The sequence below is a fragment of the Zootoca vivipara genome, chromosome 7 (genome assembly GCF_963506605.1).
Source record: "Zootoca vivipara chromosome 7, rZooViv1.1, whole genome shotgun sequence".
Lineage (NCBI taxonomy): Eukaryota > Metazoa > Chordata > Lepidosauria > Squamata > Lacertidae > Zootoca > Zootoca vivipara.
The window spans coordinates 16,608,078-16,631,084 of NC_083282.1; the positions used below are offsets into that span (position 1 = coordinate 16,608,078).

Here is a 23,007-nt window from a genome sequence, read left to right on the forward strand (position 1 = left end):
GCAGAAGATACTCTTGTTGGTGGATGAAGCTGTAAGATATAGTCAATACTGTGCAATTATTGTTAAAGAAACATAACCATCGAGTGGTTCTACATTAATTACAAGTACCAGTTTTTAAATTTAAAAATGCTCGTGCTAGGCTTGCCAAAAAGGAAATGGATTTTACTTCAAAATGACTTGAAATAAAAGCAGATGAATGCTTTCCCCTTGAATGTATAAGCATTAAAACAAATACATGACATCACTATCCTTGCATTTCCCAGTAATTTTTTCCAGGATTGAACTTTTGTGGCTGCAAAGTTAATTTTTTAAGGAATACCAGCTGCACTTCAGCATTTTTAAAAAGAAACATAACCAACTAGCCACCCTCAGGCTTGTAAGCACTGAGTAATAATATTACTGTAAAAAAGAAGGGTTGCTTTTGCTAATTTTCTGTCATGACTGTTTTAAGACTTTTCTATATTTCCTGCAGCTGAAAAAAAATGCTTCTTTTCTTTTATGATCCACAAATAAAAGTGAATGTTAACGAAGTGAGCCTCCTGAAGCTGAAGCAAAATCAGACCCAAGGTTTAAGGTTTTTAAAGCAAATCAGAATTCAACCCAAACCTCCATTATAACAAATCTGAGGAAGTTCCCAAATAGTTGGTTCATCAGGTGCTCAGATTTTTGGGGAGGCAACAAGAAAGGGCCCCCAACTGTTCCCACTGTAGAGAATCAAGCAAAATATACTGCTATCCAAGAAGTCGCCCAAGAACGGAGCAGAGTTGGAAAAAGAATTACTATTGCTCCCAACATTTATATTGGGCTCCGTTACAACCCCTTTTCTCTTAGAGAAAGACAGAGAACTAAACACACGGAAATTTGTGCCAATTTGGAATTCTCAGAGCCTTATATTTTAATGAATAAACTGAGCATGACTGATTTTTTTCAGTCAGAAAGGTCTGGGTGGTTAAGACCTTGGGTCAATTCACACAATCATTGGCTACAAATCGCATGGACAACAGATGGTAAGGGGCCCATACGCACAATGTGTGCACAACAGCCTGCCTTTGTGAGCAAGAAAGCCTTTGACAGAACCAAATGTAGTTCAGCAACTCTGGCAGCATGTTTGTGTGACATATTTGCACACATATTACAGACATATACGTGCACTGTGCAAAACTTGGACGGTGATACAGTATAGTTAAAATTTTGCTCTTAGCATTCCAATTACTGTACTATTGTGCAGAAGTTGAGAGGCCTGTATTTTGAATGATTATTTACAATGTACTGTAAATGTCTGCAAGGTTTCCTTTCTTTTTGTAGGGGTTTTAAACACTGAAATATAAATAGCCAACTTAACAGAAATATTTTCTTCTGCCCAGAAAAATGTCTGAACATTGTATCCATAAGTAGATTAGCAAGTGAATAGTATAGTATATAGCCATGTGCTTGTGGCACAACTGTTTTAAGGAGAGTGAAATAACTGTGATTCTCTCTCTTACCTGTGGGTGCCATTATTGAACCAAGTGAAGACAGAAGCTGTGTATCAGCTATGTGTTCTTTGGAGAAAGCAAGAATATGTTCTCACTCTTAATGCTAAATGTTTTTTTAAAGAAACATATATGCAAATTATGAGTTATAGAGCAATATAGAGTTTCCAGAGGACTCCTAATACGACATTCTTAACAATGCTACAGGAGGAGGTGATTCAAAATAATGGAAATGGAAGAAAAATTGTTCGAGACACTTACTGAATAATTTTAAATTGCTGGGTTATGAGGCACTAACCACACAGACCATAAGTAGCTGGAATCTATTTCTTCTCTTAAAAAATGTTTTAGAATCAAGAGTAAAGATCAGGTACAAAGTTCAAAGCAGACACAGTAGTACACTCTAAGCCAGTGTTTCTCAAACAAGGGTCTCCAGCTGCATTTGGACTACAATTCAAATCATCCCTGACCTCTGTTTCTGCTAGCTAGGGGTGATGGGAGTTGTAGTCCAACAACAGCTGGAGACCCAAGTTTTGGAAACACTGCTCTAAGCCAGATATCCAGAGAGCCACTGTGGAGTCACATTTGACTGGTCACCTAATGTATCTCTTCAGGTTCCAGGGGGTGGGAGAATTGGCATGAGAAACAAAATACAACTTGGGGGGGGGTGTAATTTTGAGAGAACCAAATCTAATTCTGTCTCAGCTGGCAGAAATACTCTGTTAAGAACCTAACAGGATGTGCCGTGAAAACTGGCACATCAAGATACAACATAGATCTGAGGATAATAACTCTCCTTTGCATCCCCCTAACCTATTATGGAGAAACTATTTCCATAATCCTTTCAAGTTTGAGTGTAACAATGAACATAGCTTGCTTACTCACCGAGGGAAAAGGAACAAGAGTGATAGCTTGGGAATGTTTTCAGCAAAATTAGCCGGTGTCGGCATGGAAATTGACTCAGATACATTGACAGGAAAGGTCAGTGTTAGTTCAAGAGGAAAGGAAAGAAAAGGCAAGGCCTATTTCATATATGTAGGAGGAATAAACAAACAGCAGAGTCTGCAAAGCACCACGTTTGGAACTGATGTTAAAAACAGCTATACCATCAGCCAAATTCATATTAGAGGGGTTACAGCTCTGCCATCAATTTCATACATAGCAGAAGTAAGAAAGGCCTTTGTTTACAAGGCTAGACAAAAGCTGCTAGATGGCAGCAGGCAAAAAGAACCATTATTTGACTCTGTGTAAAGTGGCTTCATGTATTTCATGTTTCTTTTACAAGGCACCTGTAGTCCTGCATTAAGAGTTTTGCTTGTCTTCTGGCAATGCAATGTTATCTACTGGCTTGAAAAAATGTAAGTGCTGAACGTTCAAGAAAGCAGGGGACAAATCCTCTGAAACCTAAAACGAAGCAATTTAATTAAACTCTGCTTGGCGTGCAAGTACATGCAAAAACACTATATTATAAATAGTTAGTGGCTGGAATCCAAAGAACCATATATAGTGTACTGCCCAAGGGCTTTTCAGCTTCCCTATTCTGAGGGGGGCGGGAAGAGTGCTGCCCCGTGGCACCCTGAAAAGCAACCCTATGAGGCATGAGGAGCAGGACACAGGAAGCAGGGAATTGTCAACCTGTTACCCTCCACAGCTTCTTAGCAAAATCCCAGTGCCTATACACACACACACACACCCCACTAGAAATAAAATGAAAATACAAAAAAAATCAGCAGGTGAGCTCCAAAATATGAATATATAAGTTTTTAAAAACCCTCTAAAACATTTACACTTGAATAGAATAGTTTAATATCACTTTTGTACAGCATTTAAAACTCAATATATATGGTTCAAGGCAGATACTTGTTTTTAAAAAACAACCAATAATGTTTACATGTACCTTATGCTTTATTTGCAAATTCTGCTGTTTGTAAGCACCTTATATACAAATTTGTGTATGTAAATATACGTGTATAGACAATACATGATTAGGAGGAGTTACATTTACAAGCATCAATCAAAACTGGTACTATAAAAATGTGAAAGCCAGCACTGTGTTTTTGTTTTAAGGGATTTTAAAAATTCTCAACAATTGAAATAGTTTGTGTCTGGTCAACGATCATTTTAAAGCCTTTTAACGAATGATGAATGAGTTCTGTTGTACTGTGTGGTACACCATTAAAAGTAAAGTTGACTTTTAGGTGTCCGAACAACTCTGTTGGTAAACCATAATTATACTGGAAAAGCTCTGCTAAAAAGAATTAAACATGTTATTCCTAAAAAAAACCAAAACAAGTACTGCATATAAATTACAAAATAATAAAAAGCTTGTTCTTTAAAATTAAGGCTGAGGGAACTTACCATACTCAGAAGCTACATCCCTTTCACTTATTTGTTTTAAAAATCATCGTCACCAAACTGAGAAGCTGTTACTTTTTAAATCACTTTACCTCATACCCTCTTATTCCATGTAATCAAATGGAATCCAAAGGGCAGTATTGCCATTTCCTTTCCTCTGTGCCCTGGAAAACCATACCTAAAGGTTGGGGTCCTTTGAAGTGGCTTCTCACTAGCACTGAGCAGTTATTGCTGAAAGGGGACACCCTTGTGGTACACACAAGCCATTTGCATGGGTGCAGACATGAGTCTCTTTGGAGGCTAGCCATCTTGCAGGTTCAGTGGCAGCAAGAGACCTCTTCTAAGCCTCTTATTCTACAACTTGAACTGTGCCCAAAGAATGGCAGCAAAACAATGGTGTATTTTTAAAATTATTCATATAAAATGACACATCACTACCCAAGCAACTATGTCCCCATTTCCCAAGAATTCCACGTTAAATATATTTGGCCTAGGTGCTGCAACTGCCTACTAAACATTAAACATTTATAGACCCCAAGAGCTAAGAAATATGACCAGCAAGGTTAATGCAACTCCTTCAATGTTGGAGCATGGTTTTAAAATGAAGCTATTACATGCATGCAGAATGAATTAAATTTTAACGACTGAATTTTCTGACTTGCCTCGCAGCTTAAAATATGCATCTTGGACTTCCTTTTGGTGTGAATTTGCAGCTTCTTTAGGGACCAGTGACTATATCAGCCAGCCAAGAACTGGGAGCAGGCAAGACTCCTCTGAACAGTACATATAAGATATTTGGGGAACCGGGCACCCTTCTCATGGGATGATTTGCAATCTTTTACCTGCACCTTAAGAGATAAAAATTTAGTGAACTGAGAGTTCATAAATTAAAGGCTTATATGTGAATGGATTCACACAATGCCTTAAATATGCAAGTAAAAGAGGGAGACCTGCACTTACTCCATTCACCACAGAAGGGCAATCTTGGCTGGGTGAGCATGTGAACTGGCCCAAAGACTTCTTGTTCCAAGCCTCCATTTTTTTTCCAGATGCCAACACAATAGCCAACATAACCGTTACAGTGTTTATTTCCTGCATTCCGTAAGTTAAGCAATAATTTATACCCAATGGATTCCACTAGGTGAAGCTTCCCCTAAGCTTTCAGGTAGAGACCAATGTAGATGTTCCCATTTTGGAGCTCCTTTCTGCTCCCAGATGTTTAGAGCTTCATCCTCTTCAAGTTGTTTTCCTTCAGAAAAAGAATTTTGCATACAACTGTCCTGAACTTTTGATGAATTCTGTCCCTGTTCAAGTTCAAAACTTATAATGAGTGATTTTGCTACAGAGTCCAATTCTCTATGGTTCACAGAAGGCTCTGGGGTTTTACAAACACGATTGTCTGCTGTATCAGTGGATAATACAGATGGGTTGCAGAGAGTGTTAAAATTCCCAGTTAAGATGCAAATCTTTTCTATGAAATACCTAAGTGGACTTCTGTTTCTATATGAGCCTGTGAAAAACAAAGGTAAAAAAGCCAGTAAGTTAAAAATCATTAGGAAGAAATTTGAATAATCTGCACATCGTTTGAAGAGACTCCAAAAGGAACAACAGATTTATGCACATAGCTTATTTTTGTTTTTCATTAAAAAAAATGTTCAGGAGGCTTGGAGAATGATTGCAGAAATATGGTTGTTTACCTTACTATAATTTGTTCCACAAGGTGGGGATATGCTCATGGCTTCCACTGGCAAAATCAACCATTGACATAACATAAAGTGCTGCATTTGAGGCACCCAGAAAATAATACTGCATGCAAGCTTTGTTCAAGTATTTGTTCAAGTATTAGGTATCCTACTACATGCTTTTTAAATTTTAGATGTTAAGAAGGGAGAAAGGCTGTCATTCATTGTAGAAAAGGATTGAATGGGGAGGCTTTTTTCAGTCTGATAGTTACGTTCCCTAATAGGCAATCTTAGCTCGTAGACAAAGTGAAGATTTTAAAGGTGGTCAACAACGAAGACCTTAATAAATAAATAAAAACAAGTGTAATTACTTAGCATAGATGCACTGAGAGAAAATGCGGAGATCTAAATTTTAAATACACTGCATACAGAAGAAACAATAATGTTTCTGGGTCTGAACACCATGAGATCCCCACAAAAGTTTCTCTTCACTCACTTTGTTACCCTCTGGTGAAGCTCTAGCAGCAAAACTGCTTTCTCATTGTTGGCTTCTGCTTTCAATCAGTAATATGAAGTTTGTACACTTCATGCCAGGCCTATATCTCCATCACAGTCACTGACTTTTGCATGAGAAGTACCACACGATCTAAGCAACTCTTACAAGTTACCAATGAAATGTGAGAATGCCTGCAGAAAAGCAGTTCTGCAACAGCAAGGCTAAAGAGCCAATGTGAATTTGGTCTTGATCAAGGAGACAATAAGTTTATTCAAAAAGAAAAAGATCGCAATGACCATTTTCCATCATAGACATTGTAAAGCAAATGGAGGACTCCAGCACCAATTGATGTACGTATCTCTTTAAAGCATACTCTTAAAGTGGTTTTAAAAATCCAGTCATTTATCACAGTACCTTATAACAAAAATTAACATACCTTGTAATGAAGAAGTAACCATCTGACGGACTTGATCTAGGCAATGGTGTAATTCCAAGAATGCAACAGCTTTGCTAGTTGCTTTCTTTAACTCCTGATCAACACCTTCTTCAGTCCCTGATATATTTGCTGCTACTTTCTGTGTCAATTAATATATTGGTTTTCAGAAAATGACAGACAATACAAACAATTTTATCCCTGAGAGTACTGTCCCTTAGGGTTGCTTTTCATACTGCTTTTGAAAAAGAAGTGGCCTTGGTTTTTCAAGAACTATATCAGTCTTTTAAAGATCTGTGAAGATGCAACCTGTGTACAATAAGGCCCTCTTCACATAATTGTTAGGTGTGGAGGGAGGCATTTTTGTTTAATAATTATTATTTTGCAGTTCCCCCTTCCCTATAGAGCCCTTCACACTAGCTCCCACACTGTTCCAATGAGATTTGAGATAGTGTGTGCATTTGGGGCTGCAGATGGGGCGGTGCAGGGGATTGGCAAGAAGCACCAGCCTCTCTGTTCCACTGAGAGAAGCCTTAAGTGGATCAAAGTGTCTTCCATCTGCAAAGTAAGACAGTTGGATACAACCCATTATTGTGTAAATTGAGGAAGGAGAACTTCTGGCCTTCCATATATTGTTGGGCTACAGTTCCCACCATCCCTGACCATTGGTCATGCTGGTTGAGGCTGATGGCAGTTGGAATGGAACAACATCTAGAGGCCCACAGGGTTCCCCATCCTTGAAGTAAGCAAATCCTGGAAAACTTATTTATACATATTGGCATTGATTGGCTAAATATCTCTTCTAAGTGCCCAAACTTCAAGAATAACAGGAAAATGTTTTATTTCATTTGAATTTCACTGTAATATGTAAGCACCAATATACTACTCTGCTAAGTCTAAAGTGAAAAATGTAACTAAGCAAGAGCTCCGTTTACCTTTTTACAACCAGCTATTATATTTTCAAGGATTTTAGCCAAATCCATAGCTTTAGTCTTTATTTGATTCTGAACCTGCAAAGAAAAGCGTTAAGATGTTTTAAATTATATTCTACTTAAATTTAAACCATAAACATAAAACAGTTTCTAACACAAGCTGAGATATGCAGAAACTTTGGCCTGGTTCATGAATAACAGCCTCTACAATGTTTGGGATGTAGCATAGTGGCTAGAGCCCATTCCCCTTTGCCACCCAACAAATGTAATATTCTAATATGAACAGGGAAAGGGGAGAGAAGTGTATTTTGGGGCATTGCACATGTGGATATCCACATAGAACACCTGTCTCAGACAATACAAAATTTGTGTAATGCAAGTGAAAATATAAAAGGCTGTCCCTACTACCGTACCATCATATGAAGAGGGTCACAGCATTCAGTGACCTCATTTACATGCAATGCCATGGCAAACCATGGTTGTGCTAATGAGTGTTGTTGTTTAGTCGTGTCCGACTCTTCGTGACCCCATGGACCATAGCACGCCAGGCACTCCTGTCTTCCACTGCCTCCCGCAGTTTGGTCAAACTCATGTTCGTAGCTTCGAGAACACTGTCCAACCATCTCGTCCTCTGTCGTCCCCTTCTCCTTGTGCCCTCAATCTTTCCCAACATCAGGGTCTTTTCCATGGAGTTTTCTCTTCTCATGAGGTGGCCAAAGTATTGGAGCCTCAGCTTCAGGATCTATCCTTCCAGGGAGCACTCAGGGCTGATTTCCTTAAGAATAGATAGGTTTGATCTTCTTGCAGTCCATGGGACTCTCAAGAGTCTCCTCCAGCACCATAATTCAAAAGCATCAATTCTTCGGCGATCAGCCTTCTTTATGGTCCAGCTCTCACTTCCATACATCACTACTGGGAAAACCATAGCTTTAACTATACGGACCTTTGTCGGCAAGGTGATGTCTCTGCTTTTTAAGATGCTGTCTAGGTTTGTCATTGCTTTTCTCCCAAAAAGCAGGCGTCTTTTAATTTCGTGACTGCTGTCACCATCTGCAGTAATCAAGGAGCCCAAGAAAGTAAAATCTCTCACTGCCTCCATTTCTTCCCCTTCTATTTGCCAGGAGGTGATGGGACCAGTGGCCATGATCTTGGTTTTTTTGATGTTGAGCTTCAGACCATATTTTGCGCTCTCCTCTTTCACCCTCATTAAAAGGTTCTTTAATTCCTCCTCACTTTCTGCCATCAAGGTTGTGTCATCTGCATATCTGAGGTTGTTGATATTTCTTCCGGCAATCTTAATTGCTAATGAGTAGGCTCTCAGAAATGAGTCTGTGGCTGCTTTGTTGCTCCTCCAGTTGTTCTGCTGCTGTGCTGCCCTGTGCCTTATGCACCATTTTAACCTGGGCTCTTGTGTTTCTCCTGTGGTTTACAGTTTGTGAATTGTATTAGGGAAAGGAAAAGTATGAGCCTGGGGTCAAACAACATGCTTGGCTAAACCCATGGCTTAGCACAGGGCAGGAAAAGAACAACCAAAGGAGGAGCAAAACAAGAGCTTGCATGATTGCTTGCTCACACTAAACAGTGGTTTGGCTTAGTGGTTTTTGTGTGTGTGTGAAATAGACTCTTATGTATGAATAGACCATTGGTTTAGATTGCAAACTAACCAAGAATTCATGTCTCCACAAATAAAACTTGAAATTATTAAAACCTGAAAATCTATCTTAATATTATTCAAATAATATATATATTGAACAACAGATGCCTATGCCACCTTGCACACCACTTTTGAAATAGGATATCCGAAAGCAGTTTATGCATTGTGGCACTGGAGCTCTGGGATGTCAACTCCTAAAAAAAAAAAAAAGAAGTTACACATTCTATTGAGCATTGCCAGTACAGTGATACCTTGGTTCCCAAACGGCTTAGTTGTCGAACAAATCGGCTCCCGAACGCTGCAAACCCGGAAGTAAGTGTTCTGGTTTGCGAACGTTTTTCAGAAGCCAAATGTCTGACGTGCCTTCCGCAGCTTCCGATTGAGTGCAAAAAGCTCCTGCAGCCAATCGGAAGCTGTGCCTTGGTTTTCAAACGGTTTCAGGAGTTGAACAGACTCCCAGAATGGATTAAGTTCGAGAACCAAGGTATCACTGTAGTAGCATTTTGCATCTTGGACAATATATTTTAGAATATCAGCTGTCATAAGAAAAATGCTTCCCATTTTGCCACTTATGATTCCTTATTAATTTTACAGCGTAATTAAACAGAGAGTTTTCATGCATTTAAGATTAACACTTTAGTTATCCCCTCTTAATGCTACAGTCTGTCTGCCAAGGCAGCAAAGACCAATACCAAAATAAATAAATAAATGTAATATTGTTCACTACAGACAGCATTCTGGTTTTGTTTGTTTTAATCTACTGCCCTTGTAGCAGACACATTGGTTTAAAGAAGCCAACAATTTAACCTTTAAGCAGCCAACAGTTTCATTATGCCATGTGTTTTAAGCATAGCTGCCAAGTCTCCCGTTTTCCCCGGGAAAACCCCTTTTTTACTTACCTTTTCCCGGTGGTCCCCCATATCACTTTGTCTCCTGTTTTTCTCCGTTATTTTCTCCTGCCGGTGGCCATTTTTTTTCTTTCCGATTTGCCCTTCTATGGGCACCAAAAATGGCCGCCGCCAGCTTCAAAAGCCGCATGTACGCATGTCCGGAAGTGCATAGACGTCACTTCCGGTGTTGGCGGCGGCCATTTTGGTGCCCATAGATGGGCGGAGCGACACCGGAAGTTGCGTCGGAGCACTTCCTGACATGCGCACAAGCGATTTTTGAAGCCGGCGGTGGCCATTTTGGGTGCCCATAGAAGCATAGCTGCCAAGTTTTCCCTTTTCTCGCGAGGAAGCCTATTCAGCATAAGGGAAAATCCCTGTAAAAAAGGGATAACTTGGCAGCTATGCATAGAAGGGCAAATCGACACCGGAAGTTACATCGACGCAACTTCCGGTGTCAAATGGCTGCCGGTCCCGGATTCTGCAGTCCGGAACTTGGAAGGTAAGGTTTTAAGTGTTTCTGTGGTATGTGTAGCTGTGAGAAAATGTGCAAATGCTGATTATACATACGCAATTCTGCATATGAAAATCACCAGTCGCAAATATAAACAGTGTGAAGCTTAAAACTGCACTATTAAATTTATGACATAGGAAAAAATATGCTTCCCTCCTCATGCATAAATGATAGTTTATAATTATTACCACATCACCTCATTTTGTGGATACCATTTTAAGAGTTCATTCCACATTGCCTTGGATTTTTTCTGTATGCAGTTTAAAAGGTGTTCCAGTCCAGAGACCATTCCATCACAGATGTCTGGTATGAACTGCTTCTGAAAACAAGAAGAGATATATTTTTTAAAAAAATCCAAGCCAGTTATAGTTTTTAGAAGTCTCATCATCTGAAAGGGCCACAGATTCCCCATCCCTACAGTGGTTTGTTGGTACTTTCTTTATCCATTGTGTTGCACCCACCCCATCAGGTCTTTTTATCCACAGATCTGCAAAACCATGGTTTGACTTACTGTGACATGTAAACCAGACACCTCTGTACAGTGGTACCTCTGGTTAAGAACTTAATTTGTTAGGGAGGTCCATTCTTAAACTGAAACTGTTCTTAACCTGAAGCACCACTTTAGCTAATGGGGCCTCCTGCTGCCACCGCGCCGCCGGAGCACGATTTCTGTTCTCATCCTGAAGCAAAGTTCTTAACCTGAGGTACTATTTCTGGGTTAGTGGAGTTTGTAACCTGAAGTGTTTGTAACCCGAGGTACCACTGTATCTGTCTGCCTTACCTTTGGGTTGCTTGCATCACTTTTATTTTCTGCAGAAAGATGCAGGTCTGAGCCAGTAAGTACCACCAAGTGTCCTGTGTATTTTGCCATTTGTTTCAACATCTGCATTATTTTCTTTTGTGCTTCTACTACTACTGAAGACAAATCTGAACAACCGCCCTGATAAAGCAAAAATACGATGTTAATAAATGCTTGTTGCAAGCATCTTTATGATTCATTCCTATTCATATTGTGACAACAGTATAGTCTTGTTCCAGCATCAGAAACATGACATCATAATATTTGCAATGTACACTGACAGATAATACAACTTTGGCCAATGCAGCCGTACCTTGGTTTTCAAACAGCTTAGTTCTCGAATGTTTTGGCTCCCAAATGCCACAAACCCGGGAGTGACTTTTCCAGTTTGCGAACTATTTTTGGAAGCCGAACATCCGACGGGACTTCCGCGACTCCTGATTGGCTGCAGGAGCTTCCTGCAGCCAATCAGAAGCTGCCCTTTGGTTTCCGAACATTTTGGAAGTTGAATGGACTTCCGAAATGGATTCCGTTCAACTTCCAAGGTACGACTGTACTTCCAATTGTTCTCTTTCATTCCTAAAGGATGGCCGTAACAAGAAAACTTACCCGCAAGAGCAATTGCAGGTATGCTCCCAGGTGTTTTACACTCTCCCTTAGTTCATCATGAATCATTACAAATTCTTCATTTTTTCGAAAACTGTTCAGCCAGTGCTTGGTTAGAACAACAAGCTGTTCGAAAGCTGAACTAATCTTGATGCTGCAGGAGTGAGCAGTATGGTTAACAGTGAAAACTGAAAAGATAGAAAGACAGCAAATTATTCTGGATTATTCAGGAAATGTGCATTTGTAAATAAATTATATGAGGTTCAAAGCTAGAACTCAAAAAGGGGCTACTAACTCAGCAATAGAACTTACAGTTCTCTTGACTTTGTTCGGCTTGCTCATAAGCCTTTATCAAAGCAGAGACTCCAGCATAAACATTAAACAATGTTGCTAAAAGGCTTTGTGCTATGCTCTCTTCCTCTTCTTCATTAGTCTGTCCCAAGACATCCAAAGCTGAATCTATCAGTTCCTTACATATGCCAGGTAGAGATGATTCAGGTAGGTCTGAGCCCAGGCTGCCCAATTTATTTGCTGAGTCTGTGATGACAGAACAGTGTGAAGAAAGCATACATATAGAAAATATACATATACATATAGAATACATACATATAGAAAATATACATATACAATAGAAAACTGGACTTAATTGTGAAGTGCTCTTCTGGTTAGCTGAGAGTGAAGCATACAAGAAAGGGTTAATTTCCCTTACAGAAGTCAGGGGGTCCAGTCTGGAAATCAGTCTAGTTTTGACTGTACCTTCTAGAAGAGATTTACCCTTTCCTGTATGCTCCACTCCTCCATTGAGTGAGAATGAGTAGGTCAGTATTTTGATGGATCTCTTACCCTACTTTTTAAAATACGGAGTAGAACTATGGCAAAAAAGTAGAGCCTTTTTGAAAAAGCAGGTTTGTTGTTTGTAAATGATGATGATGATATAATAAATAATATAAAACTAAATATGACTTGAAAGAGAGCAATATATATTTCTCTAATGAAGTGATTTATATATTGCTCTTCATTAAAATTGATCCTAAAACAAGTTACAGTATAAAAAGTGAGCACGTATTACCAGTAAAACCAGCTGTATAAAACTAACAAACGTAAGATCATCATTGCATACAGTAAACTAAGAAATCAGAAGGGGCAGGTTGCCTACTCCACATCTGGTTTGACCAAAAGTGTAGGTAAATAAGTGTGCTTTCAAATGGCACCAAAAACTCATCAGTTAAGTTTGTGAAGGGAGGGCATTCTGCAACCAGGGTGCCAATATTGAGAATACTCTCTCACGTGTTGCTGCACACCTGGCAAAAAATATAGAAAGGAACACTATCCCCTATAAATATGGGAATAACAACTCATTTTTAAAGAAAAATTATAAACCACTAAAAATGAACGCAACATTAAATATAGCTTTTGAAGGTGACAGGATTATAAGTGCATACACACCTGACAGGTATGAATTGTGCAGTCTCATCTTTACCTCAGACAAACATCCAGAAATTCTTTTGCTCCTCCTCAAACTTCTATCAAAATTGACCAAGAATGGAGGGGGAGAAAACAAAGCAGGACAGGTGTTTTTAAACTTTTGTGGCTTCCACTAATTTTCTGAAACTCATGCATACATTTATTTACATCTGGTTTCTAGTGAGAAACTATTCATTTATCTTGCCGCTGCTGGATGAACACAGCAACAGTTCAAAGAACTCTGGAAACCACCCCTTTCTAAATATATTAATCTGGGCTTGCACTGGCTCCCTCAGCAGAAACCTTCACTGCCCCTATAAAGGAGATGGGGAAAGATCAGTCTTGGTGGGAGATTCTTCACATACATTTCTTGCTTTGTCCTGTTTTGCAAAGGAGGCTAAGAAGCTACGCTTCCCATCATTACTACATTTCCAAAACATTTTTTTTTTGCAGGTGTAGATACTGAACTACCTATAAGCATCCCTAAAGGGTCATAATTCCTTTCCACTCACTATTGGTATATACTTATCTAGATATTTTTGTAAAGAGGCAGAATTTAACATTAAATTCAAACTAGAAATTATTTACCTCCTTGAAGAAACAGAAGAGATGGTTGCATTTGAAAAATCAGGTTCCCATTCATCAGTGGGATCATAAAAAATCTCATCAGCTTTGTTAGTATTGTTCATCTGGAAAGGAAAGAAACCCGTTTTGTTAAAGGTGTTGGAGAAGGGAAGGCTAAAACCTTCATCAATCTGGAAAAAAGCTGCTAGCTCCAAAACAAAGTCTTTTATGTGGGCAGCACAGAGGACTCTTAACACCCCCAGACAAGAAGAAAAAGATATTACCATCCCTTTACTTCAGGATACGGACTGAAGTTTGGACCAGAAAGGGGAATTTCTCCAATCTTATCTGTCTTTCTCTCTCTCTCTCCATTACATCCCTGATGTTTTGGCTAAATCCTCATCAGCAAACACCTTTCTCCATGCTACACTGCACTATGTTTTCTAAACATTTTTCCTCCATATCTCTTTCTCTGTTCCACCACTGCTTGCTCCTCCAGCATCTCCTCCCTTTCCCCTGTCACTCTCCAAATCCCCATCTTGAGGTCACTGACTTCTGCCCTCCCCTACAGCCATAGGCTGTTCTGTGAAGTGTTGAAACCAAACCTTTCACTGGGTTCCAGGGACACTGACACCCAACCAATTCTCAGTTAGCAGCCTTTGGCGACATGGACGGGTACTTATATTGGATGCAGTGTCTTTTAAATCAGATTTACTCAGGCAAATTTTGAAACTGCCTCTTTCTCATGTTATTCCCAAACAAACCTCATAGACTTCTTTCATTGCAGCCAATTTATCTTCAAATTTTTCCAAACTCCAGAATGTTGCAACACCAAGCCTGATGTTACGGACTTGAACTTGAAGGGAATGGCCAGGACCATTTTTATTATCCATTGCATCATGCCTGATGGAACAAACAAGTCAATTTACTCCCAAAAATGAAGTATCTGTAATTATTGGATGTGTCCCTTGATTACCATTATCTTTCTGTGGTGTTGGGGTATTTTACACACAGATAGCAAGAAAAAACACCTTACAAATAGGTGCTTGATTTTGGAATGAAAAAGCCCGCAACTAGCCAGGAACATTATGCTAGCCTTTTCAGGAAAAAAACCCGAGTACAGGAAATCTCACTGAATTTTCACTAAACCTTTGTCCTTCAATTCCAGAATTGTATTTCCCCCTCTTTTTTCCTTTTATTTTTTAAGAACTATACGTTCTTATCAGAAATGCTATATTTGATTATTCAAAGGAAGTCATCAAGCCACAGAACATAAAAAGCATATGCAGCACTACTTCTAATATTTTAATTCAAATACTTACCTACAAAAAACAGTGTGTTTCTCTAATTTACTGCTAATAGTGTTGGCCTCCTTGATCATCATGGACAGCTTCAAAGAATTCCAGTTTGGCTCTGCTAAATATATATTTTTCAAAGAAAAAGATAATGGACTTTTTCTGTAATTACTGGTTAATAATTATGCAATCAGTCATTGAACTGGTAATCCCTGAAATTCTTTTTAAATTCCACACAGGACAGGACAGGATGATTTTTGTATCTATGAGAAATGCACAAAAACATTTAAGCACCCATACACCCATACTGTATAATTTCATACTGCTCCCTCCCAAGTCTGCTCTCATAACAGGTTTGGAAAGAAACTGAAAAGCAGTATATTCAAAAGCTTCCAAGTGAATGGATAAGAAATGTGGTTGGTTGGTTGGTTTTAAAAAAGGGCAGCCCTCCAAGCAAACAGTGTTAGAAACTGGGATATGAAAGCTAGGAGCCAAATGGTACCTTAAACCTAGTTTATGGGAGCAACAACCGAATGTCTAGGGGTGCATTTTTATAACAAGAATACAAAGCTGAAAATGAATAAACTGCAGCTAAAATATTTCGTTCATTTTTAACAGGGTCTAGTCCTTCCCCTGCCCACCCCCCTAATATTCTTAAGAGGGCCTCTTCTCCAGTCTTCAGAGAGTAGCTTGAAGTGGGGAGGTAGAAAAAGGTCCTCCTTTCCTTCCACTCTGCAGTTTTATTCTGAAATCTTAGGCACTGTACTGCGTCCAGAGCTCAGAAATTGCTCGTGCTAATGAAATTCCCTGTCACAAAATGCACTTAGAACACTGGGAGTTTTGAACACTGCAAGCAAATATATAAATCCTTAAAAAACCAGTATGCCCTCTCTCCCTAGTTGCAAGGAGAAGATATATTTTCAATGTTACAGGTAGGAAGCCGTGTTGGTTTGACGTAATCGAAACAAAAAATTTAAAAAAAAGTCCTTCCAGTAGCACCTTAGAGACCAACTAAGTTTGCCATAGGTATGAGCTTTCGTGTGCATGCACACTTCTTCAGATACTTAGTTGGTCTCTAAGGTGCTACTGATATTTTCAACACAGAGATGAAGAGAGCCTTCCTAGATTCCTGTTGAAAGAAAGGTCTTTACTGTATATAGATACTCTTACGTTTGTTTGTGGTTAACCACCATACAGATAGCTGTATATAATAATGTAACCATACCTTTATTTCTGTTTCCATGAGTCTGCTGAAGCATTGCCACTTCCTGAGCAATTTTCTGCTTCTCAGCTTCCAGAGCTTCTAGAATCTTGGCACGACGAATGACATGATCTTCTAAAACCTACCACAAAGCAAGGGATTATGAGATTTTTCAGCAAAAGCTGCACAGCTTCTGAGAAGGAAGGGGTGTTATTTAATACGATACATATAATATTCTGTTGATATTTTGTTGATCCAAAATGAAATAAATTCTATTAGTTATATTGCCTTATCCATTACCCTCAAAACATATACAGTACACAAAGATAGTCATGAAAAAATGCTCCTTCCATTTAGGCTTGAGGGGAAAACCACAAACTTTTAAAACTGATTTTAGAAAACAACTAATTAAAACTAGGATGATTTTATCTAAGGCACGGAACCTCTAAGTACCAGCTGCTGGGGGCAAAATGACAATTACAAGGGATGACCATCATTTTTATGCCATGCTTACAACTTTCCAGGGGTATAGCTAACTATGATCTGATTCAGCAAAGCAGATCTTTTAAAACAAAAACAAAAAAACACACACGTTAGAGTTACGTAAAACTGACTCAGACCAAACTTGAAACTATTAATCCTCAGCTAAGTTAATACATTCACAGGGACAGATATGCCATTTTCTTTAATCTTCACATTTGCCAAGAACAGTTTTAAAAAGAGGTCTTAGTTCCCTTCCAATATGATTGCAAATATTTTACATTGCAGAGAGTGATTACACAACACAGCTTCAAGGGATGCCTTTCCATTGCCCAGCTGTAACAGGCACATCAGCAGAGCACCCAAAGTTACATAAACTATCATTTCCCAAATATCAGTCGATCTCATGAAAGGGTAGAGCTAGAGGGTGCCTGTGACATAGTTTCTTGGAGTTATGCTGCATAGAATGTATAGTACTAGATCACGGTACACTGTCCAATTGATGAGACAAGATGCTAGGTTTTATGTTTCGTTTTTAAAATTTACCTCCCTGGCAGCCAATGTCTCCATTTCCAAGCGCTTCTTGTTTACGTGTACCTCTAGCTCAAGGCCCCGTTTTGCTTGCTCCAGCTCTTGAATTTTGTTTACAGCTATTTTATTATTCATTTCCTGCAGTTGTTTCCTCCGGGATTCTTCTTCCTAAGAAAACAAAAGAATTAATAATATGTGCCAATAACAACAACAAAAAAATGCTTGACCCAAGCAAAACCATTGCCCCAGAATAAGCAATATTCTCTACTTACACAAACACACACACACATTTCATAAAAATCTTGGAGGTAAGCTCTTTCATTTTCTCTCTCACTCCATTTTCATCAGATTTTCATACATTCCTGGACCACCTTCAGACAAGGTAGTGAAAGTGCTTTGGGTATACAGTACTCAGAGACAATTCAAACACGCAGAAATAATTTGTAAACTAAAAAAAGAAAAAAGTTCTAAAGCTGAGCGGAAACTGAGGACTGAGTATGCTCATCCTTTTTCAGAAGCCAGCACCTAATCTGAACACTCTGATGCTATATATTACAGTGGGGGAGAGGTTTAGAAAGATGAGGAAGAAGAAAGATATCGTTTTCCTTCCTGAAGATACTATATTTGTGGGTTTTATATGTTGGAAGCAACCTTGGAAGAGCCAGGCCCTAAAAGATGACCTAAAAATAAGCCAAATGCACACACACACACACACACACACACACACACACACGTGGTATAGGATAGTGTTGCGAACCAAGATCCCAGAATATTCACAGTTGAGTTGGTGTCATTATGAATTGAAATTAGCGGGTAGGAACACATAACAGCCAGATTGCGTCAATTGTTTCAGTTAGGGACAGCTCAGTTTGAAGAGCATGAGACTCTTAATCTTCCAACTCTACAATTCTATGATTCTAAGAGGGTTTTAATTTTTTTTAAAAAAAACCTAGGTGCCATTCTCTAACAGCCCAATTCACGACCAGTTATAGTAAACTACTAAAATGTAAGTGGATTTCACTCTGTTAGCCTCCAGCTTCAGGACAGAGAGGTGATGTACCACAAAAAACTGTCCAGTGCATATTTATTTATTCTTTCCCATTCTCAAGGAAGTCCCTTATGCAGACCGTCTGTGTAAGCAGGGATACACATTTGAATGTACAGTATATCCTCATCTAGAATGAAGTGTACATGCAAGCCTCTTGAACGGAGCAGTTACATCTTTCGATGCAGATAGCAATGTAACCCTATCCTCCCCATTCAGTGTTACTTTCTATGGGATCAAGTGTATTTAAAATACTTATTAATGACTCACCAGCTGTGCTTCTAATGATTTTATCTGGCTCTCATAAATTTTCTGCTGAGAACTAAGTTCTTCTTGGGCCACTTCTTTTGCGATTTGGATACTTTGCATCATTTCTTCCTTAGCTTTCAGGCGTGCTTCTTCTATTTCTGATTCAAGTCTACAGGGTGTTTTAAAAAGCAACTGATAAAATCTATATCCAACTAGCTATGGCTGTTCTAACACAAAAGAAAAGTAGTATAGAAACACACTAGTTATCCCAAGTCATTAATACTACTATCCTATATATCTCTACCCAGAAGTAAGACCCAGTGAGTTCAATGGGGCTTATTCTGAGCTAAGAGGGTGCAGGATTGCAGTTTAGATACTATTTCCAATCCCCAAACATGCACACCCAAAAGTAGGAGCTTCAATCATCTTAATATGCTGCGCAGGACAATCCTTTCACCTATATTACAGTATAAATGCAAGTCTGAAACTCAGTACTTTTCCAAAAATGAAGGGATTAGTTTTTCAAATTTCAACATATTTTTTTCTGGTATTAGGAGACCCATTTGTTCCAAAGAAAACATGAAGAAAGGCTACATGATAATGTAACTTGCCACTCTTGCCACTCATTGCTTTGCTATATTCCTGTTAGCACCATAACAAAATTTAATGCTAATTTTTGCTTGAACACCAATGAAACTTACCATATCAGCTCTAAGAGCAACAGTGGGCTCTAAGCTGTCTAAACTTAAGCATGTTTAGTGGCAACAGGATTTCTAGATGTTGATGGGAATTCCGTAAGACACCTTTCTTACATAGAAAGTAAATGTTTGTCCATTTTAGTATCTCCAACCTATACAAAAATCAAAGTTCTAAAAACTAGGGTGCAACATTCATGTCACGCACAAGAAGGAATACACATTTACCATTTAAGTCAGAATTTCTACTAGTACTCACTGAGCCCTTTGTGAAGCCAGTAATTCATTCTTCGCAAATTCAAAGCCACTTGGACCATCCTCAGGAGGGGAAGTGCCACAAGAAAGACTTTTGACTTTCTGAACTTCTACTGGATGATTAAACCGAAAATAGTGGTCTCCTCCAAGAATGACACGGTCACCCTAAAAAATCCAAGATATATGCTTGGTGCATGTTAAAAATGAATTTTGTGTGTGCACGTGTATGCAAGCGCTTATGCACATGAGTGACATCAAATAAGATCATGCTTAGTCATCCAAAATCTACACTAAACCAGCATATGACACATGAATTTAAACTTCTGTCCCAATTTGACATGCAAATAAATCTCTGTTCCAACCAACTCACATGATGGAGAAATGTAGGGCTTAAAATGCATTTTCCATTAACGTATGTATTCGCTCCTCGCAGTGGAATAATACTCACAACACCATCCATGTGTTTGATAATACTACAAATAAGAAATATGTTATTATCAGTAAAGCTTAAAGTAAGGAAGAGTGTGACAAATCACTTTGGGATACACACGTATACCAGGAATCAAACAGCTACCCAATTGAATTTTTGATCCCTTTGCCACATCTTGACATCCTACTTTGGAAACAAGCCTGTGTTTCAAAGGCATTCCACGTGAGAAACTGCTGCCGGGGGTGGGGGAGAGGAGGAAGAAGCAGTTTTAACTTATTTGCATTCACGTAACTAGTTTCTTTGGATCATAGCTTCATTCATGCTTCAGCACAATAGCCAATATACTTGAAAACAAATAGGATTTTTTAAAAAATGATTATGCTCCATTACAAATATAACATGAGAGCACAAGAGAAATTATGCTGCATCAGATTTATATGAGCAGGGATGGGAAGGAGGTGTTTATCACCTCCATCTAGTGCAGCATCCTGTTTCCTACAGCTGGCAACTAAATGTTTGTGAAAAATCTGTAAGCCCTCATCCATTGTTGCTTGCCAGCATTTGGTATTGAAGGGCACCCTGCCTTTTAATATGGAAGTTTCCTATAGCCTTGACTAGTAGCAATTGATAAACATATCCCTCCATGAATCTGTCATCCTAATCTGTCAACTTAAACACATGAATTCTGCCCCATTTACTTTCAGCTAAATTTGTTTTAGCCTGGATTATAAATCTACTACACAAGATAATGCACCTATTTATTTCAGTGGAGCTGCATATTAACCAGAGGAATCGTGCAGAGCAAAAGACCCATTTATCATTATTTGTTAATTTGGAGAAACACCTACCAATGGTCGTCGGCAATCAGGACGCCAGACAGCTGAATATCATGATGTGAATTTGGCTTGCATTTCCCAACTGTTGTTTGTCCTTCCTTGATCATGTATAGCAACATCTCAGAGAGCTGGGGATCTTCATTGAGATTGACTAAATTAGGCAAACTATTGTCAACCTTGAATGTAATGCCAGCTTTCTAAAATAAAAGATTCAGAACATTACATATTGCATGCAAATGAAAGCAACTTTTTGTTCATTTGCTGTTGTAGGAATATGATGCAGGTAAGGAAGAAGAATGACACTTGGGAAAACTATTATTTTGCATTCACAATTGAATGTACTTGAAAAATGGTACCTGTAACTCCATTGTTTCCTCAAATTTCTTTTTTTCTGCTTGTTCAAGTTTTTCTTTCCAGGCCCTTTATTTATCAGGGGAAATAAAATGGTGGTTCAACTTATTATCATTTTGCAAATGTAATTCTAAGACTACCAAAAGGGATACATAATCTAGAGAAGGATGGAGTTGCCACTGGATAATATTTATATCATTACATACTATTAGAAACAAAGTTTAAGCAATTAAAAAACCATCATTATATTTGCATAACAGGAAATTTACGAAGATCACTGGATTTAAGAGGAGTCTTAAATCAATAATTACTTAGGTGAATGTTAAAACTATCAATTTGAGTTAAACAGTCTGGCACCAACATAGTTATTATTATTTAATTACGGTAGTTATTATTTATGTGCAAACTTTATGCAAGAATGCACAATTAAATGTATAGATTATATTTCAATGGGGAAAAATAAAAAATGGAGGGGAACCTTCCTTTAGCAGTCTGTATTTTTGAGGAGACATCAAGAACTAGTACCTTTGCATCTCTGCCATCTCCCTCTCTTGTTGGTATAGCTTCACTCTTAAAGATGTTATTTCTTGCATATAAAGCCTTTGTTTTTCAGGGTCCACATTCTGAGCATTTTTCTGAGCCAATTTCAGTTTCTCAATTTCAGCTTTCAATTCTACATTTAACAAGAGAGTTCAGCAGCTAGTAAAAATGGCATCTCTTATATTGGCAAATATTCTGGATTGGCATTTATGAGTGGAATTCAGTGTCTCACAGTAACAAATTTTATATCTACACAAGCATTTCAGCATGACAGATGGAATGGATCTACTGTCCTCCCCCTCTGTGCTGTTCTGGGAGTTCTTCTGCCCTCCCCAGCCAATTTGGTGGAACACAGGGGGAAGACCCATTTTGCAAGTGGAAGTCCTTGTGCTGACAGGGCTTGATAGATGAATCTTACCCACAATGCTTGCAATTTAAAAGTTACCTGCATATTGAGTAAATGCAAGTATTTGGGTTTGTGTTTTTTTTAAATGCAGTATATCAACTAAACACCTAAAAATGTACAGTATGAATGTAAAAAAAAACCACACACGTTTGCAAACATGTAACATGCAGACACACTTGTCAGGGAGCTGTGATCACCTCTGAGCTGTTTGAAAGTATTTTGCACTTCAGGCTGCCAATGAGCACATTAGGTTCCTCCCTTTGATAGAAAGCCTATGGAGCAATGCACTGAGGCAATTTCATCACATTATCATTAAAATAATGATTCCTTGCCATTTTTGTGGGTTTCAATTGCAAGCATTTGTCCATAAATTGATGCAGTTTTCTTTCGGATTACTTCCTCTTAGTAAGTGTATACTTTGTAAGAAATCTAGGAACAACTTGGCATTGGGCTATTTAAGTAAGAAGCAAAATAGTTCTCAGGCTTACCTCGGATTAGTTTTGCATTTATGTCTTCATTGACTTTGGCAATGTTGATTATGAAACAAGCTTGTTTAGCATACCGAAGGGTACTCAGTGTTTCTTCTATATTGCTGGCGGCAGGGCTAATTGTGGCAATCATAGCAGTTTTCGAGTTTCCACCAAGACTTTCCTTTAACAGCCTACATTTGAAAGAAAATAAAAGCACAATGATTTCCCCCAGTTTGGATTTATTTTAAGACTACACTATATTCTCTGAAGATACAACAAAGTACATGTTTGGGGCATTTTGCAGGATCCAATTCTTTATGTAGATTAGAATAAAGATGCCTAAGTTCTTCACCTGTGGAATCAGA

At 38.6% G+C, this 23,007-nt stretch overlaps 1 protein-coding gene across 1 annotated transcript in view; it reads right to left on the minus strand.

Moving 5' to 3' along the window:
* Positions 1–3,259: 3,259 nt before the first annotated feature.
* The window catches only part of KIF14 (kinesin family member 14), a 33,585-nt gene continuing 13,837 nt past the window's right edge, over positions 3,260–23,007 (minus strand). The window contains exons 11-30 of the mRNA XM_035122895.2: positions 22,661–22,833; positions 21,752–21,899; positions 21,232–21,295; positions 20,888–21,072; positions 19,980–20,082; positions 19,614–19,774; positions 18,681–18,828; positions 17,381–17,533; positions 16,379–16,496; positions 15,181–15,274; positions 14,623–14,761; positions 13,883–13,983; positions 13,277–13,353; positions 12,143–12,367; positions 11,834–12,018; positions 11,207–11,365; positions 10,622–10,744; positions 7,374–7,448; positions 6,442–6,580; positions 3,260–5,337 (exon numbers count right to left, since the gene is read on the minus strand). Coding sequence (XP_034978786.2) covers positions 4,946–5,337; positions 6,442–6,580; positions 7,374–7,448; positions 10,622–10,744; positions 11,207–11,365; positions 11,834–12,018; positions 12,143–12,367; positions 13,277–13,353; positions 13,883–13,983; positions 14,623–14,761; positions 15,181–15,274; positions 16,379–16,496; positions 17,381–17,533; positions 18,681–18,828; positions 19,614–19,774; positions 19,980–20,082; positions 20,888–21,072; positions 21,232–21,295; positions 21,752–21,899; positions 22,661–22,833 — 2,962 coding nt within the window. The 3' untranslated portion in view covers positions 3,260–4,945. The remainder of the gene's footprint in view (positions 5,338–6,441; positions 6,581–7,373; positions 7,449–10,621; positions 10,745–11,206; positions 11,366–11,833; positions 12,019–12,142; positions 12,368–13,276; positions 13,354–13,882; positions 13,984–14,622; positions 14,762–15,180; positions 15,275–16,378; positions 16,497–17,380; positions 17,534–18,680; positions 18,829–19,613; positions 19,775–19,979; positions 20,083–20,887; positions 21,073–21,231; positions 21,296–21,751; positions 21,900–22,660; positions 22,834–23,007) is intronic.